This window comes from Anser brachyrhynchus (genome assembly GCF_964034855.1).
Source record: "Anser brachyrhynchus genome assembly, chromosome: 4".
NCBI classification, from domain to species: domain Eukaryota; kingdom Metazoa; phylum Chordata; class Aves; order Anseriformes; family Anatidae; genus Anser; species Anser brachyrhynchus.
Genome location: NC_137698.1, coordinates 78,910,754 through 78,925,925, shown reverse-complemented (window position 1 = coordinate 78,925,925; position 15,172 = coordinate 78,910,754). Strand labels below are relative to the sequence as shown.

General features: G+C 72.4%; 4 protein-coding genes across 9 annotated transcripts in view; 3 read left to right on the top strand and 1 right to left on the bottom strand.

Moving 5' to 3' along the window:
- Nucleotides 1–60: 60 nt before the first annotated feature.
- Nucleotides 61–3,611, top strand: LOC308194208 (uncharacterized protein C2orf81 homolog). 3 transcript variants are annotated; one of them, XM_080589771.1, is made up of 4 exons: nt 61–122; nt 802–1,027; nt 1,204–1,416; nt 1,896–3,611. In XM_080589771.1, exons 2-4 carry the CDS (start codon nt 803–805, stop codon nt 2,757–2,759), a joined length of 1,302 nt encoding a protein of 433 aa, XP_080445897.1. In that variant the 5' UTR covers nt 61–122; nt 802; the 3' UTR covers nt 2,760–3,611. The 3 variants fall into 3 exon arrangements, with proteins under 3 accessions (XP_080445897.1, XP_080445898.1, XP_080445896.1); XM_080589772.1 differs by having other exon boundaries at nt 64–144; XM_080589770.1 differs by lacking the exon at nt 61–122 and having other exon boundaries at nt 460–1,027.
- A 1,164-nt stretch (nt 3,612–4,775) lies between these two features.
- Nucleotides 4,776–7,763, top strand: LOC308194209 (retinol dehydrogenase 12-like). The gene is made up of 6 exons (XM_080589773.1): nt 4,776–5,154; nt 6,033–6,272; nt 6,349–6,438; nt 6,507–6,695; nt 7,066–7,172; nt 7,280–7,763. The coding sequence occupies exons 1-6, from the start codon at nt 4,998–5,000 to the stop codon at nt 7,472–7,474; spliced, it is 978 nt and encodes a 325-aa protein (XP_080445899.1). The 5' UTR covers nt 4,776–4,997; the 3' UTR covers nt 7,475–7,763.
- Nucleotides 7,683–10,865, bottom strand: LOC308194207 (uncharacterized protein). Its single transcript, XM_080589769.1, has 4 exons — nt 10,804–10,865; nt 9,661–9,818; nt 9,384–9,550; nt 7,683–9,041 (listed from the first exon to the last, which is right to left on the bottom strand). Exons 2-4 carry the CDS (start codon nt 9,809–9,811, stop codon nt 7,755–7,757), a joined length of 1,605 nt encoding a protein of 534 aa, XP_080445895.1. The 5' UTR covers nt 9,812–9,818; nt 10,804–10,865; the 3' UTR covers nt 7,683–7,754.
- Nucleotides 10,866–11,057: 192 nt separating this feature from the next.
- DCTN1 (dynactin subunit 1) overlaps nt 11,058–15,172 on the top strand; it is a 68,826-nt gene continuing 64,711 nt past the window's right edge. For all 4 annotated transcript variants that reach the window (XM_080589768.1, XM_080589767.1, XM_080589766.1 and 1 more), the window contains exons 1-2: nt 11,058–11,193; nt 14,303–14,447. The gene's annotated coding sequence lies outside the window, so the exon portion shown is untranslated. The remainder of the gene's footprint in view (nt 11,194–14,302; nt 14,448–15,172) is intronic.

Sequence of the window (15,172 nt, the reverse complement as noted above, 5' to 3'; positions counted from 1 at the left end):
GCCATGGAGACGGCGGCGCCGCGCGATGACGTCACGCGCGGGCAGCGCGGCACCGGCGCGCCTCGGGGCGGGGCCGGCGTCGCCGCGGAGACCGGGCCGGCGGGGAGCGGGGGGTACGGGGGGTACGGGGGGGGCGCCGGGGGGGTACGGGGGCACGGGCACGGCTGGGGAGCGGGGGCTGGGGGCTGGAGTACGGGGGGTGCGCTCGGTGGGGGGCGGTGGGGTGAGGCGGGGGCACCGGGAGGGGCTGGGGGCACCGGGAGGGGCTGGGGGCACCGGGAGGGGCTGGGGGTACCGGGAGGGGCTGGGGGCACCGGGAGGGGCTGGGGGCACCGGGAGGGGCTGGGGGCACCGGGAGGGGCTGGGGGCACCGGGAGGGGCTGGGGGCACTGGGGAGTGCTGGCAGGTACTGGGATGGGCTGAGAGGCACTGGGAGGGGCTGGGTGGCACTGGGAGGAGCTGAGGGCACTGGGAGTAGTTGGGGGTACTGGGATGTGCTGGGGGCACCGGGAAGGGCTCGGGGCACTGGGAGGAACTGGGAGGCACTGGGAGTAACTGGGAGGCACTGGGAGGAGCTGGGGGCACTGGGATGTGCTGGGGTATATTGGGAGGAGCTGAGAGCACTGGGATTTGCTGGGGGCACTGGGAGGAGCTGGGAGCACTGGGGAGTGTGGCGGGTGCAGGGGGTGCCGGGCCAGGGGGTGCCGGGCGGCAGCAGGGAGCCCCCAGCCCTGCCGGGCTCCTCCTGGGCGCCGCGGGCAGGCCTGGCCGCAAGGGTGGCGGCTGTGTCCCCGTCCACAGCATGGCCTCCCGCGAGCGAGCGGCCGCCTCCAGGCTGCGCGGGGACAAGTCCCGGCCCCCCACGGCCGCCGCCGTCCCCACGGACGTTGTCCCCGGGCGCCTGAGCGAGGCGCAGTGGCTGGCGCTGGTCGCGGCTGAGGAGGGGGACGGGGATGTGGGGGACGTCCTGGCGGAGCTGCTGGGCCGCGTGATGGAGGAGTGCTTCCGCGTCTACCTGGCTCGGCAGGTGGGCAGCGCCCGCACCGCCTGCGGGACGCCGCGGCCGCCGTCCCCGTGGGCCCCCTGCCCGCCGTGCTCGGTGGCCGCGGGGCCGGGGGCTGCCAGGCCTCGCCGCGTGAGCCCCGCTCCCGGCTGCCCTTTGCCGTCCGCACCGGGCACCGAGGCGGGTCCTGTGCTCGGCAGCGCGTGCCCTTCACCGTGAGCCAGGCGAGGGACGCCGTGCTGCAGGTCGCCGCGTGGCGCTTCCTGGCGCGGGACGAGGGGGACGCGGAGCTGCGGGGGGACGGCGCCTGGCAGGAGGACGAGGAGCCCGCGCCCTGCGCCATCGACACCTGGGCTCAGGGCTCGGTTCCCGTCCTGCAGGAGCATCCGTCCCCGCGCCCGGGGGACAGAGAGGTGACAGCCCCCAGACCCTTCCTGCGCCCCGAACACCCCGGATTTTCCTTCCTCCTGTTCGTGGGGCCCGGGGGGGGAAGCCTGGCTGGCTGGGGCTGCACCCGAGGGTCCTCACAGCTGTGGCCACGTCTGGGTGAGGGGCAGGAGGGGCTCTGGGTGCTTGCTGCGGCTGCTCAGGGCATCGCTCGGGTGTTGCTGGGACAGTTCCCACCACCGCGTCCCCCGTGTGATGCCACAGGGCTGCAGGGGTGATGAGGGGCCGGTGCCTGCGGCAGCTCCGGTGCAGCCTGAGCAGTCCCTGCTGCACCCTTGGCAGCGCCGGCGTGGGGGCAGCCCTCAGACCCAGCCCAGGCTGAGCACACACCGTGACCCACCCCAAACATCCCCAGCTTTGCCCTTTCCTGGGCAGGTGCCACGCGTGGGTGCCGTGGCTGGGGCTGTGCCGCCCTGCCCCAACGCCGCCCCTGTGCCCTGGCCAGGTCTCCAGCACCGACACCGTCCTGTCCGAGACCGAGTGCGCCTCCTCAGCACCCCGCAGCGTGCCAGCACCTTCCCACACGCCTCTGCCGCAGGACGGGGAGCTCACCGCTCCCCAGCCACCCAGGGGAAGATCCAGCAGCTCCCATGGCCCAGCACCACGACCAGCCCCACTCAGCCCTGCCGCGGCACGGCCCCGCCACCAGCCCCGGCACCAGCCCAGGCCCTTGCCCGGCCTCGAGAGCCCGAAGCCCCTGGCACAGAGGGAGGCTGGCAGCGCGGCGGAGGACGGCGGGGACGGACTGCTGCTGCCTCTCTCCTGCAGACCCCTGGTGAAGATCCAGACGGGGAGGCCCCCGCGCAGCAAGGCGAGGGCGTGCGATCAGCCCGGCACCACGCTGGGAACCTCCCGGCTGGACCCCGCCAGGCGCTGGATCCGGCCCCAGGTGGAGGTGCTGGACCCGGGCGAGGAGGCCAAGCGGCAGCCGTGTCCCCCCGCCGCCCGCCGGCACAGCCGGGAGCCTCGGAGCCCCGCCGTGCGGTGTGAGGGGCCGGGCAGCTCGCTGCCCCCCCTGGGGCTGGCAGCTGCGGGGGGAGCACGGCTCCTGCCGCCCGCCCCGGGGGCCCGGCAGCCCGGCAGCGCCCAGCCCCCAGAGCTGGGCTCCTTGCTGGGTGCCGTCCGGCTGGCCCCCGGCGTCACCATCAGGCGTCGTGATGGCGAGAGACATGGGCTCTGCCTCCCTGCTCACCATGAGGAGGAGGAGGAGGAGATGGGGGAGGCCAGGCGGGACCTGAGGCCCCTCCGCCCCACTGTGCCCTTTCCCACTGTCGCGGTGAGCCAGGTCACCGGCTATGGCCCGCATTGAATGCAGCACCCATCCGACACCTCCCAGGCTGTGGGTCAGTGTGTGGCGCGCGGGGACCTCCCTCTGCTCGGGGCCAGCCCCGTCCCCATCCCTGCCCCCATCCCGGCGTGTCCCGCACAGACCCGTGGGCACTGTGGGTGCCGACCCCCTGCTCCCCTCTGTAGGCTCTGTGTGACCCGGGGCTGCTTCTGGCAGCCCCTTCCTAACCCAGCGCCTCCAACACCGCTCCCTCCCCTCCTCTCCTGGGCATTTCTCAGCAGCCGCCGGGTCCGGCACCGCGGGCTCCCGGTGTCCTGATGCACCGTGTCTGCGCTCGCCCCGGGCACGAGGCACTGCCTTGTGCCAGGCTGGGTGCCCGCGCCCCCGCTGCACCCCGTCCTCGCGCACCGGGCAGCCGCAGGCTGGGAGGGCAGAGCTGGGGCACAGCCCTCGGCACCGGAGGTGATCCACGGGGCACGGGCTGGGGAACAGGCACCGTCAGCTCCCTGCGGGCCGCCGGCCCTGTGCCCACCAGCCCCCTCGCCCTGCCTGAGCTCAGGTGCTGCGCCGCGTGCTTGGGGTGCAGGCTCGTCCTGTGGGGTTGCTCCCTTGTCTCAGCCGCCCGTTCCCGACTCCCCGGTGCCCGTGGCTGTACCGAGGTCGCTGCTGCGAGCGTGCGTGGGCTCCCGTGCCCCCTGGGCCTGCACTTTGCTGTCACAGGGGGCAGTGCCGTGGCCTGGGGCTGGCAAACTTCCACCCAACCGGCCGAGTGCCACCGATGGATGCAGCACGGGGTGAGGCTGGGCTCTTCACAAGCTCTGGGAAACAAAACAAATAAACTCAAGGTGCTCCCGTAGCACCTGGGAAGCAGCACTCGGCAGCGATCATTTATCACGCCAGCAGGCTGCTTTTCAGCTCGGCTGGGGGACCGAGCCACCACGGGGCTGAGTCAGACAGCTCTCCGGCTGCACGAGTGCCCCAGTTTCGCTAAAAAGAACCATTTCTGGGCTGTGGCCATCTGCCGATGCTCAGGGGTGGCTCAGCTGGGGCCGGGGATCAGCACCGGGGAAATGCCCGGTGTGGGCAGGGAGCAGCGGCAGAGCGGGGCCGGTGATGCTCATCCAGCGCCGGATGCTTCGCGTTGCCTGTGCCCGGGGGAGCTGGATGCATTCCCTGGGGAGTACCGCCGGTGCTGCTGCCGATGGAACGGCCAGGAGGGGCCGGCCAGGAGTGTGCCCGGGGAAAGAGCCGTGCCCGTCCCCAAACTGCCCCCGGGGGAGCCCCCCCAGCAGGGTCCCGGCACACCCTGGCTGGTGGCTGAGCGTGTCCCCGCCTGGTGGGACGGGGACCTCAGGGCTGTCCGGACCCAGCCAGCCCTCGTGCCACTGCTGGCCCCGGGGCTCACGGAGGGGCTCCCAGCCACGTGGGCGAGCAGCCCCGGGAGCCACGCGGGCCGCAGCGTGCCCAGCTTGGCCTCCTGCCCCCTTGTTAGCATCCACGAAGGCACATAATCCACAAAGCGATCATATGAAGGTGCTTTTATTAGGCGCCGGAAGTCCAAATCTAACTTCATCTGATTTGTGCACTCAGTTCTCTTTTATCTCCTAAAATATGCATTAAGTTTCACAACACATCTGTGCATATTCATTTCCTAGCTCCGCCTAGCCCCGCTTCGTATGCTAATTGTCTTATCAGGCCTTCTGCGCTTGCGTATCACTCTCTGGCGGTCGTCCGGGTGGTCGTCGGGCTGAAGTAAGATGTCTTCATCAGAGTTGAACTTTTTAACTTTTCCTTCTCACGCATGCTCTCTGAGCCCTCGGTCTCAGTCCAAACCACAAGGGTGGTTTGATCCAGTTCCCGGGGGCCGAGGGGCCCCAGTTATCTAGGTGTCTTGCAAATTGGGCATTCTTTTAGTCCTCGTTACTGCTCATCAGGAACCGGTGCATTCTCCCCTGCTATCTTTGCACATATATTTTGTATCTTCCAAGCGCAGCCCCGGCACAGTACATCACAAATGTAACACATACGAAGCAATAATCATTGCATAAATGTAGATGTTATCTTCTATTACCAACACCCTCTGCCGCTTCCTGGAGCGAGCCGCAGGTTCCTGCTGGCTGTCCTGGCTCGGGGGGCAGGGGGGGACCATGGCGTGCCAGGTGCAGGGCTGGACGAAGGTCCTTAGCTGGACTCTGTCCCCCGTGCGGAGCTCGGTGCCCCGGACGCACCCTTTCCCTGAGCCAGCCCCTGTCCCCCGCCATGGAGCTGCCGAGCGCCTGCAGCCACCCGGGCTGGTCCGTGCTGGCGCTGGGCCTGGGGCTGCTGCTCTGGGCCAGGAGGAGACGAGGCTGGGACCCGCGCAGGTGCCCCACCGACCTGACGGGCAAGACGGTCATTGTCACCGGAGCCAACAGCGGTGAGACGGCGCTGGTGGCGTGGGGGGGCCACGGTGCTGCAGAGGCTGGGGCGCGGGGACGCAGGAGGTCCGGATGCCACGCGGAGGGCCGGGGAGATGCAGGACAGGGGCGCAGGGCTGTGGGACCCCGCGTGGCCATGGAGCTTGGCTGCCGGGGGCCCCCCTCTCCAGCTGCCGGACTTGCTCCGGTGGCACAAATGGCCCCAGGAGAGGCTGGCAGCTGGTCCCCAGGGTGTGCACGTTGTGCCCCCGGTGCCTCCGCGCCCTGCACCATGCTCACTGCCGGCCGCGTGCCTGGGGACCTGGTGCCCACCGGCATCCTCTGCACGGGAGCTGCTCTGCCTCGCCAGGCTCTGGGCGGCCCCTGCGCCTGGACTCTGTCCCCGCTGGGTTAATGACTGACAGCCAAGGCCAGCACGGTGCCGCCTGTCCCAGCGGGCCGCCACGCCGCCAGCCGCCCCCCGCACTGCCTCGCCCCTAGGCTGCTCCCCCCCGGCCCCCTCTGCACGGCACAGGGCTGCCACAGGGCCACGTGTGGGCTCGGTGACCACGTCTGTGCTGCGTGCTCCAGGCGAGCCCCGAGCGAGCTGCGGCGATCTGCCACCCTTGGCTCCTTCCTGCACCGTCCTGCCCCATCCCCATCCCGCTCAGCCCCCCGGCCCTGCACTGCCTGCGGCCCAGGGCTGCCGGCCCCATTTCAGCCCCGCGCTGATGCCCCCTGCTCCAGGGCTGTGGTGCCCGCGGTTCAGCACCGGGCTCCTGGCAGCGCCTGAGCCGCCTGGCACGGGCCCTGGAGGCGGCGGGCACGGACCCTCGGGGCTCCCCTCGCCACAGGGCCCAGGCGGGGACCAGCCCGGCGCCCGCTCCGTGTCCTGCAGGGATCGGCAAGTGCGTGGCCCTGGACCTGGCCCGCAGGAACGCCCGCACCATCCTGGCGTGCCGGAGCCGGGAGCGGGGCCAGGCGGCGGTGGAGGAGATCCGTGCGGCCACGGGCAACCCCGCGGTGCTGCTGCGCCTGCTGGACACCAGCTCGCTGGCCTCTGTGCGCGCCTTTGCCCAGGCTGTCCTGCGGGAGGAGAAGCGGCTGGATGTGCTGGTGAACAACGCCGGCCTCACCGGTACGCGCCGGGGCCCCGCTCCCCATCCTGCCCTGGGGGGCGACGCCTGCCCCATGGCTCCCCGCGCCTCCCGCAGGGCTGCCCCTCACCATCACGCCGGAGGGGCTGGAGCAGACCTTCGCCACCAACTACCTGGGCCCGTTCCTGCTCACCAACCTGCTGCTGGGTGAGCGCGGGGGCTGCCGGGGCTGGGGGTGGCTGGGGGCCGCCCCGCTCACCCCCGGCTCCGCGCAGACCTGCTGAAGGCGTCGGCACCCGCCCGCATCGTCAACGTCTCGTCCTTCCGGCACGGCGTGGGCACCGCCGACGTCCGCTACCTCACCGGGCAGGCGCAGCCCGGCGGCTACGACCCCATCTACAACAGCACCAAGCTGATGAACGTCCTGTTCACGGCCGAGCTGGCGCAGCGCCTGGAGGGCACAGGTGGGTGCCGTGCCCGGCCGTGCCGCGCCGTTCTGTGCCCTGCTTGGCCTCAGGCTCCCGGGGGTGGCTGCGCCTCAGGGCCGCCCGCCCGTCCCCCCCACACCGCGCTGCTGTGCCGCGCCCCAGGAGCTGCACAGGGGGCTGAGGGGGCTCAGCCCTCTAGAAACACCCCGGGACCCCCGCATCCCCCGTGGGTGGGAGAGCTGGGCTCAGGGACGGGGCCCTTCCTTCTGCCCCAGGAGGGTGCAGGGGCCCAGCCCCTCTTTCCCAGGGCCATCCCGCCACCTCTGCCCGCGCTCGGGTCCCTGCTTGGGCACGGTGGCAGCTGCCCGGTACCGGCGGAGCGGGTGCTGATGGTGCCGCCGGGCAGGGGTGACCGCCAACAGTGTGAACCCCGGTGTGGTGAGCACCAGAATCATGCGGCACTTCAGCTGGGCGATGCGCACCCTCTTCCTCCTCCTCCGCCCCTTCATCAAGGTGAGCGCAGGCACCGGGGGGCTGAGCGGGAGCTGCCCCGCAGCTCAGGGGCGCTGGGCTGGACAGGGGCAGCAGGGCCCCCTCCTCACCCGTCCCTCCCCCGGCAGTCGGCAGAGCAGGGCGCCGTCAGCACCATTTACTGTGCTGTCTCAGAGGAGGTCTCGGGCATCACAGGCAAGTACTTTGGCAGCGACTGCGGGCTTGCGCTGCCCTCCGCAGCTGCCCGCGACACCGGCCTGGCTCGCAAGCTCTGGGAGGAGTCGGAGCGGCTGACGGGGCTGCCGGCGGGCCCCCAGCACTGAGCCGGTGCTGCTGGGGGGGCCCTGGGCTGCCGAGCCGCCTGGCACCCCCCGAGCTGCAGCCAGCACCAGGGTGCGGGACGCTTCCCCAGCTCCAGCGGTGGCACCACCGCAATGCGCGGCTGAGCTCCCCCAGCCCCTTCCCCAGGGGGGCACAGGGAGCGCAGCTGCGCTGGGACGGGGCAGAGGTGTCATCAGTGGCCACGGGCAGTCGCAGCACTCGCAGTGCAACTCCTTTATTAAAGACCTCTGTACGGCCAGACCCGCTCTCCGGGCTGGGCGCCTACTCCCAGATGATGTCCAGGTCCAGTCGCTGCTTGCGCACCGCCTGCAGGAAGCCGTCGTAGTCCCGGCGGTAGATGTCGCGGCAGCGGGACAGGTCCAGGCGGCACAGGCGGCCGTCGGAGGCCAGCAGCAGCTGCACAGTCTGGCTGGACACCTGGCTCTCGACCAGCGAGAGCTCCCGCAGCTCCAGCAGGGGCGGCCCCGGGGCCGCCAGCACCGTTTCAAACACCGAGTCCAGCGAGAAGGGGATGCCGAGCAGGGAGAGGCTCTGCAGGCGCGGCGAGCGGCACAGCAGCGAGGCCAGCGTGGCACGCAGCACCAGCCCGTGCGGGACTGGCAACGGGCTGGCGGTGCCGGCCAGGGACAGGGAGAAGCGCTGGAGCCGGGGGAAGGCGTGGGGTAGCAGGCCGGTGTCCCAGCGGGGGGGCTCGTCGGGGGGCTCCTCGTCGGGGCGGGCGCCCGGTGGGGCCTGCAGCTCGGTGCTGAAGGCCCGCAGGTTGGGGCAGCTGCAGAGCAGGGCGCCCAGGGAGAGCTCGTCCTCGTAGCAGAAGCCGTGCAGCGCGAGGCTCTGCAGCTGCGGGCCCAGGCTGTGCGCCAGCGGCAGCACCTCGCCCAGCGCCCGGCCCCGCGGCCCCGCGCAGGACAGGCTGAGCCGCACCAGGCGGCCCCAGCGCAGCGCGTCCCAGCCGGCCGCCGCGCCGTCCCCCAGCCACACGCCGACCTCCTCGGCCTCGGGGCAGGTGGCGCAGGCGGTGCCGAGGACGGGCTCCTCCACCTCCTCCAGCTGCCGCAGCGGCAGGGTGAGCCGCGAGCCGTTCCGCCGCTGCGCCAGCAGCTCCTGCAGCGAGGGGAAGCCGTCGGCGTCCCCGCCGCCGCCCAGCTGCTGCGCGTGGAGGAGGCAGAGCGCGTCCGGCACGGCGCTGTGCGCCAGGACCTCCAGGCGCGGCAGGGCCAGCAGCAGGAAGGCCAGCGCCGCCACCATGCCGCCGTCCCCCGCCGGCTCGAGGCCGCGGGCCAGGAGGACGCGGAGCGCGGGGCAGCAGAGGGCCCGCTCCAGCGGGTCGTAGGCCAGGTGCCGCAGGGCGCGCGGCGACACCTTCTTGCAGCGGGACACGTCCAGCTCCCGCAGGCGCCGGCAGCAGGAGCCCACGGCCGAGAGCACCTGGACATTGGCCTGCGTCTCCGCCAGCCCCAGGCGGCTCAGCAGCGGCAGCTCCTCCACCAGGTCCACCAGCACGTCCGCCGACAGCCGGCTGCAGCCGTGCAGGTCCAGGGCGCTCAGGCTCTGCCGCCGACAGACGGAGCCTCCTCAGCAGGGCACGGGGCTCGGGGGGGACCCCACACCCTGCTGCCGGACAGCCCTACGCCCTACTACCGGGCAGCCCCCCTGGCTGGCTCACGGGGGCTGCAGCACCCAGCCCGTGCCCCCAGCAAGGCGGGTAGTCTCGCACCCAGCCTCAGACAGGGCAGCGTCAGCCCCACGGCATCGGCTGCGGGAGATGTGGCGCACGGAGCCAGGGCCGGGAGGGAGGGACCCAGAGCCCCCCGCTCCCTCCCTGAGCCCCCGCACCCAGACCCCTGTGCTGAGCCCCATGGAGGGCGATCGCCCCCCGCCCTGCCCGCTCACCTTGCAGCGCACGGTGACGAGCTGGCCGATGGCGTTGCTGACGAGGCTGGGGCAGGAGCGCAGGCTCAGCTCCTGGAGGTGTGGCACCAGCAGCAGGTGGAGCGCGGCTCGCGTCAGGCGCCGGCTCTCGCCCAGCAGCCGGATGAGGTCCTGCACCAGGCTGCCAGCTGCGGGGGGCGTCGGGGGGGTCAGGGAGCGGGGCCCCGGCACCGCTCGCCCTTCCTCCTCCTCGCCCCCCACTCGCCCTCCCTCCTCCTCGCCCCCCGCCGCGGCTCACCCAGGTCGTTGAAGGGGCCCATGATGTAGCGGAACTGGTACTCGTCCAGGTAGTTCTCGCTGTAGTCCTTCACCCACACACTCTGCATGTGCTGCGCCAGGCTCTGCAGGCAGAGGCTGCCCAGCGCCGGCACCGGCTTCCTCCTGGGCATCTGGCTGCTGGGGGGGAGCTGGTGGTCAGGCGCTGCCCCCGGGCTGCCCGCCCCCAGCGGGCACCAGGGCTTCCTGGGCCCGAGCTTATTTTGGGCGGGTTTTAGCTGTTTCTGCACGGTTGTTTAAGGAAACTGCTGCCCAGGAGCGTGCTGTCGCACCGGCCTGGCTGCGCGGCTGCTGCCTGCTGGGCTCGGCGAGCCGCGCTGCGTGGGCACCGCTGGCGCCTGGGGCTCGGTGCGGTGGCGCGGTTTAACCGGGAATAAACCGCACCAGGACCAGGAGCCGCCAGCAGCGCAGCCGCGGGCAGCCTGCGCGAGAGGTGACAGCGGCGAGGGACGCGCGGAGACCCCGAGCGGCAGCCAAGGGGTGCCCAGGGCTCACGGCCGCGCGCCCTCCCGGCAGGCGGCCCGGGCACCGGGGGCGAGCAGCACGGCAGGGGGCAGGGGGCGGGAAGCTGCGGTGGGAGCGTTACCGGCGGCGCCACCGGGGGCTGGCACCCAGCGGGCCCGGCGCCGTGCCGCACAGCCGTGGGCGGGCAGCGGGGGGGTGCTGACAGCGCCCACGGCGGCCGGGCTGGCGGCGCGCTGCGGGCCCGGTACGGCGCGGGGGGACCCCCGGAGAGCCGGGAGCCGGGCGGGGCGGGGCGGGGGCGGGGGGGGGCCGGCGGGGGCCGCCTGCGGGTCACCGGGCAGCGGGGCGGGGGGGGGGGGGCCGGGCCGTGCTGCCGCCGGACACAGCCCGGCACCGGGCACCGGCCGCCCCCTGGGGCCGAGCGGACACCGGGCCCCTTCCGCGGGGGGGGCGGCGCGGTCCCGGCCCCGGTCCCGGGACCCGACCTCGGCGGAGCCGCGCGGGGCCCAGGGCCTGGGGGGGCCCCAGGGGAGCGGCCCCGCTGGTGCCACCGGGGCCGGGCCGGGCCGCGGGGGGGCTCAGCCCGGGGCCGGGGGGGGCGGGGGACCGGCCTGGGCCGCCCCCACCCCACGGCACTTACCGGCGCCGCTCCCCGTCCCGTCCCGTCCCGTCCCGTCCCGCTTCCTGCTCCCGCCCGGCCCCGCCCCCCACCCCACGGCCGCGCCCTGCCCCGCCCGGCCCGGCCGGGCCCGGTGTGCCCCCCCCGCCCCCGCCACGGAGCGCCCCGGCGCCCGGCCGGCTTCACCCCGGGCACTGCGCCTGCGCGCGGCCTCAGGTCCCTTCCGCCCTTCGCTCCCCGCCGGGCTGTCCCGCGCCGCGCCTGACGGCCCGCTACGCTGCCGGCCGCGGGGCCCTGCGGAGCGGCGTGGCGGCGGGCAGCCCCGGGGGGGCCTGGCGGGGGCCTGGCGGCAGGGCGGTGCCGTTGACTGCCGAGGGCGGGCGCGGGGCGCGGCGGTGGCGGCGGCGGCAGGTACCGGGCGGGGGGAGGGGCGGCACCGGGACCCCCGGGCGGGCGGGGGCGGGGGAGGAGCCCCGGGGAGGAGTCCCCCAGCCCCCCCCGGCCCCCCCGCGCGGGGTCCGGGCTGCGCCGAGCGCTCCGCCGGCGGCAGGGGGCGGCGGGGCCGGGCCGGGCCGGGCCGGTTTGGAGGCGCCGCGGCCGTTACCGGCACCCCCCTCACAGCCGCGGTACCGCGGGGGCGCCCCGTGAGCCGCGTCCCTACGGCCCCGGCCCCGTCCCCCCGGGCCTGCCGGGAGCCCTCCGCCGGGCCGGGGCCCTCGAGGCCTTCCCCGGGTCGCCCCCGCAGCCCAGGCCGGTCCCGCCGGGCGCCGCGCGGGTCTCGCTGTGCGGCCTCGGCCGGTCCCGTCCCTTCTCCGCTCAGCTCCCGGGCGGGGCAGGGGCCGCGCGCTGCTGCCCGGCGCCCCGGGGGCTCCGTGCCGGGTTAAAGGCGAGGCACCGCGACCCTCCTGGGAGCCGAGCGGGGCGGCAGCGAGCCGGCGGCCGGTTCTTCGCCGTTGCCACTCGGAATGGCCGGGGGGCTGCGGGAGCGGCGGTGCCGGGAGCAGAGGCTGTCCTTGTGACGGCCGTGCCGTACCGACGCCTGCTGAAGCCCCAGGTCCCAAGCAGGGCTCGCAGAAGCTGAACCGCGGGGGTGTTTGCTCCTGTTCCTGAGGAGCTCGCAGGGGTCTGTTTGCTTGTTTAAAAAATTTCTGACAATCACAGAACGGCAAGGACAAAACTTGGCAGTGAACGCGCAGGGGTTGCTGTAGCTGGCCAGGATCTTCCTGTCGCCGTAACGAGGAGCGTTGTGCTGGGTCTTTGGCCGGGTGACTCCGGGTGGCGAGCGGACCCAGGGCCAGGGCGACGCCGCCCCGTGCCCGGGAGGCGGGGTGCTGCCCTTGGTACGGGGGGGGCAGCTGCAGTTACGTGCCGCCGGGAGAAACGGGCTCCCCTTGGTCAGGAATTCCATAATTTGGCAAAGGAGCGAAGTTTGTTAAGGGTAATTGCATCCGACAGGGAAGCGAAAGCGGCCGTGTGGGCGCTGAAACGCGGCGGCTGCTTTCCCAGCACTTTGGTCAAAGTGTCCCGGAGGGAGCGGGAGCGACAAACGGCTGCGGCGGCTCCCAGCGCTGCGGCGGCGAGGCAGAGCGGGCGCGTCCCCGTCAGCTTTGGGGCGAGCAAAACCCGTGGCAGCTGCGGGAAGGAGCTGGGCTGTGAAATACCGAGCTGCGAAATAACCAGCGGGCGGCCGGCACTGACCTGCCCCTGCGAGCAGGGCGACGCGGCGGGGCTGCGGCATCCTGCGCTGCGGTGCTCGCTCCCCCGCGAGGCGCGGCGGCTGCGGTGCTGGCGGCCCGGCGTCGGCGGAGGAGCAAACGGCGGAACGCGGGCCGTGAGGGACGCGGAGCGCCGTTGGCTTCCAGCTCCCGGCGCGGCGCTGCCCGGCTTTGTTGCGGCGCTGCGCGGCTGCCGCTCGGCTGGGAAATGCTGCAGTTGTGCAGGGCGCAGGCTCGCAGCGCTCAGTGCCCGCGGGGTCCTAGTGCCGGGGGCTGGCTCTGGCTGCCACCGGGCTGGGCTGCCCCGTGGCCCCACGGCACGGCACGGTGCTGTGCCTGGCGGCAGCTGCCCCCCCTGCTCCGGGGCTCCGCACACAGGCAGGGCTGTGTTTTGCCCCAGCGGTGCCGTGCTGCTCACCTGCATCTGTCAGATGGCGTAGGGACGGGCGAGGGGCCCCCAGAACCGTGCCCGGCTTGCTCCAACGCTTTCGCTGAGCGGAGTTCAGCGCCCGTGGCGGTGTCGCAGGGGCTGTGCCCAGCGAGGGCAGACCGGCTGTGGCAGCTCTCCGCCGCGCTCCTGCCTGTCCCGCGAGCCTCTCTGCTGCTGTGGGGCGCTCGCAGTTACGATGACGCTTTTTGGCATCTGATGCTGTTGGCACGTGATGCAGGCTCAGGTGCTTTGTTCTGGGAGGCCAGCACCCGTACGGGAGGACGGGGTGTGGGGCCGGCCGGCGGGCACGTCGCTGCGGTCTGCAGGTGGCTCAGGACCTCCCTGCGCTGTGGGTGCGCAGGGACGGGGCGAGAGATGTCCCCAAAGGCCGCGGTCTGAATTAGGGTGAGGGCTGCAGGCCCCTGGAGAGCACAAAGGGTTCACGGGGCAGCGCGATGGCTGTTCGCGGTGCTGGATGTTATCCCAGGTGAGGACCCCGGTGAGGTGCTTACCGGCCCCGCAGACTCTCTGTGACGGGGCTCACACCGGAGGCTGCTGGGGGCGGGAGGTACGGCTGTACTGCTGTTGGCAGTGCTGGGGCAGGAGCTGGCACTGGGATCTGCCCTGGCTGTTGTGCCAGTTCAGGACCGAAATCTGCCTCCCCTGTGCTGCCGCGCCGCTGGGCAGTGGTGGGCTCATGGCTGAGAGCGGGGCTCAGAGCGGGCAGAGCGAGATCTCTGCATGCCCGGGGCTAGAGCAGAAGGGACCCCAGGCGGCCTCTGGTCACCCGAGGGCCGTGCGTAGCTGAGAGTTCGTTAGGGAGTCCTGAACCCAGCAGGGCTGGCCTGGATTTGTACTGCCGCGGTGAAGGTAGACGCCTGACGTGCCCTTTCTAGGATTTCTTTTCTCAGCAGGATTGCTGGCAGACTCAGGCACTTACGAGTCAGAAAGCTGTGCTGAAGCAGCTTTGTGTGTGTGTGTATATAAATATGAGCACAGTAAGGTAACATCTTGCTCTTCCTAAATAAAAAGCAAGGAGTTTTCAGAAGGCCTGTGGGCTTCCTGCTCGGTTTGCCCAGAGCAGCTAGGCTCTTGGTACTGGAGCTGCTCTGGGCTGGTTCTTGTCCCAACGTCAGCACACGGGCTGCTGGCCTGGCCTCCCTGTGTGCTCCTTGGCCGCCGGGTGGTAGCTGTCCTCTGACGGGCGCCGTTACACGCAGCGGGGGCAGCTGCCGGATGGCTCCCGGGGCTCGGGGAGGCCTGGGAGGGGGTGTCCCGCAGCGGGGCCCGGCCCCCAGGGGACGGGGAGGGGCAGCCCCAGACGATCCCTGAGGAGCGACGTGCGGGGTTTGTGACATTTTCCACTCTTTTGCAGGCGAAGGAAGATTGCCGCGAGCTCGGGCGAGGAGGACCCCGATGCGCGAATTATGCCCCATGCTGGTCTAGTTCAGCCTCCCGCGCCGATAAACGCCTCCTGAGTGGGATCCGCGAGCCAGCGCCCGGTCAGCTCTCACTTTGAGGTGCGTGTTACCACCCCGAAACGGGGCCGCGGCCCCGCGCCCTGCCCTGGTGCCCGGGCTGCTGGCGCCTGCCTGGCCCGGGCGCTCCGGGGCGCCCCGCTCCCTGCTGCCGGCCCCCCGAGAGGTGGGAAGGGGGCGTGCGGGCTGCCTGCTGCTGGCTGGCGGCGCTGGCGAAGGAACGAGAGCCGGGCGTCTGCCGGGGTGAGGGCTGGGCGCGAGGCCCCTCCGGCGCGGCTGGGAGCAGGTGGTGCAGGCGAGGGTGCCCCCCAAAATCGGGGGGCTGCGAGCCCCAGCCCCGACGGCGGGGCAGCCGTGCCGCTCGGGTGTCATTGCCTGCTCCTTGGGCATCACGTGTCGTTTGGAAGCGCGGCCTCTTTTAGGCCGACACGTCTGTGGTTTGTTGAGCCAAGCTCGTGGAAGGAATTCACGCACGGGGTCACTCCAGAGCTGTAACGCGAGTCAGAAACTCGGGCGTGCCTTTGTGGGGCCGGGCTGCGGCACTCCTGATAGCTGCGGCAGCCCCCGGAAGCACCGGGGGGTTGTTTGTTTCGGTTATTTTGTTTGATTGAAACACAGTTCGTTCGAAAATGACTGAGTTTGGGGTGGGAGGGGAAAGAGTTGTTCACTGCGACACGGCGCAGGCCCTGGGCTGCAGCCTGCTGGTCCCGCAGCGGCCGGCAGGCAGCCGCGTCTCGCAGGTATTTTTCTTCTTTGCATCCGTGGCT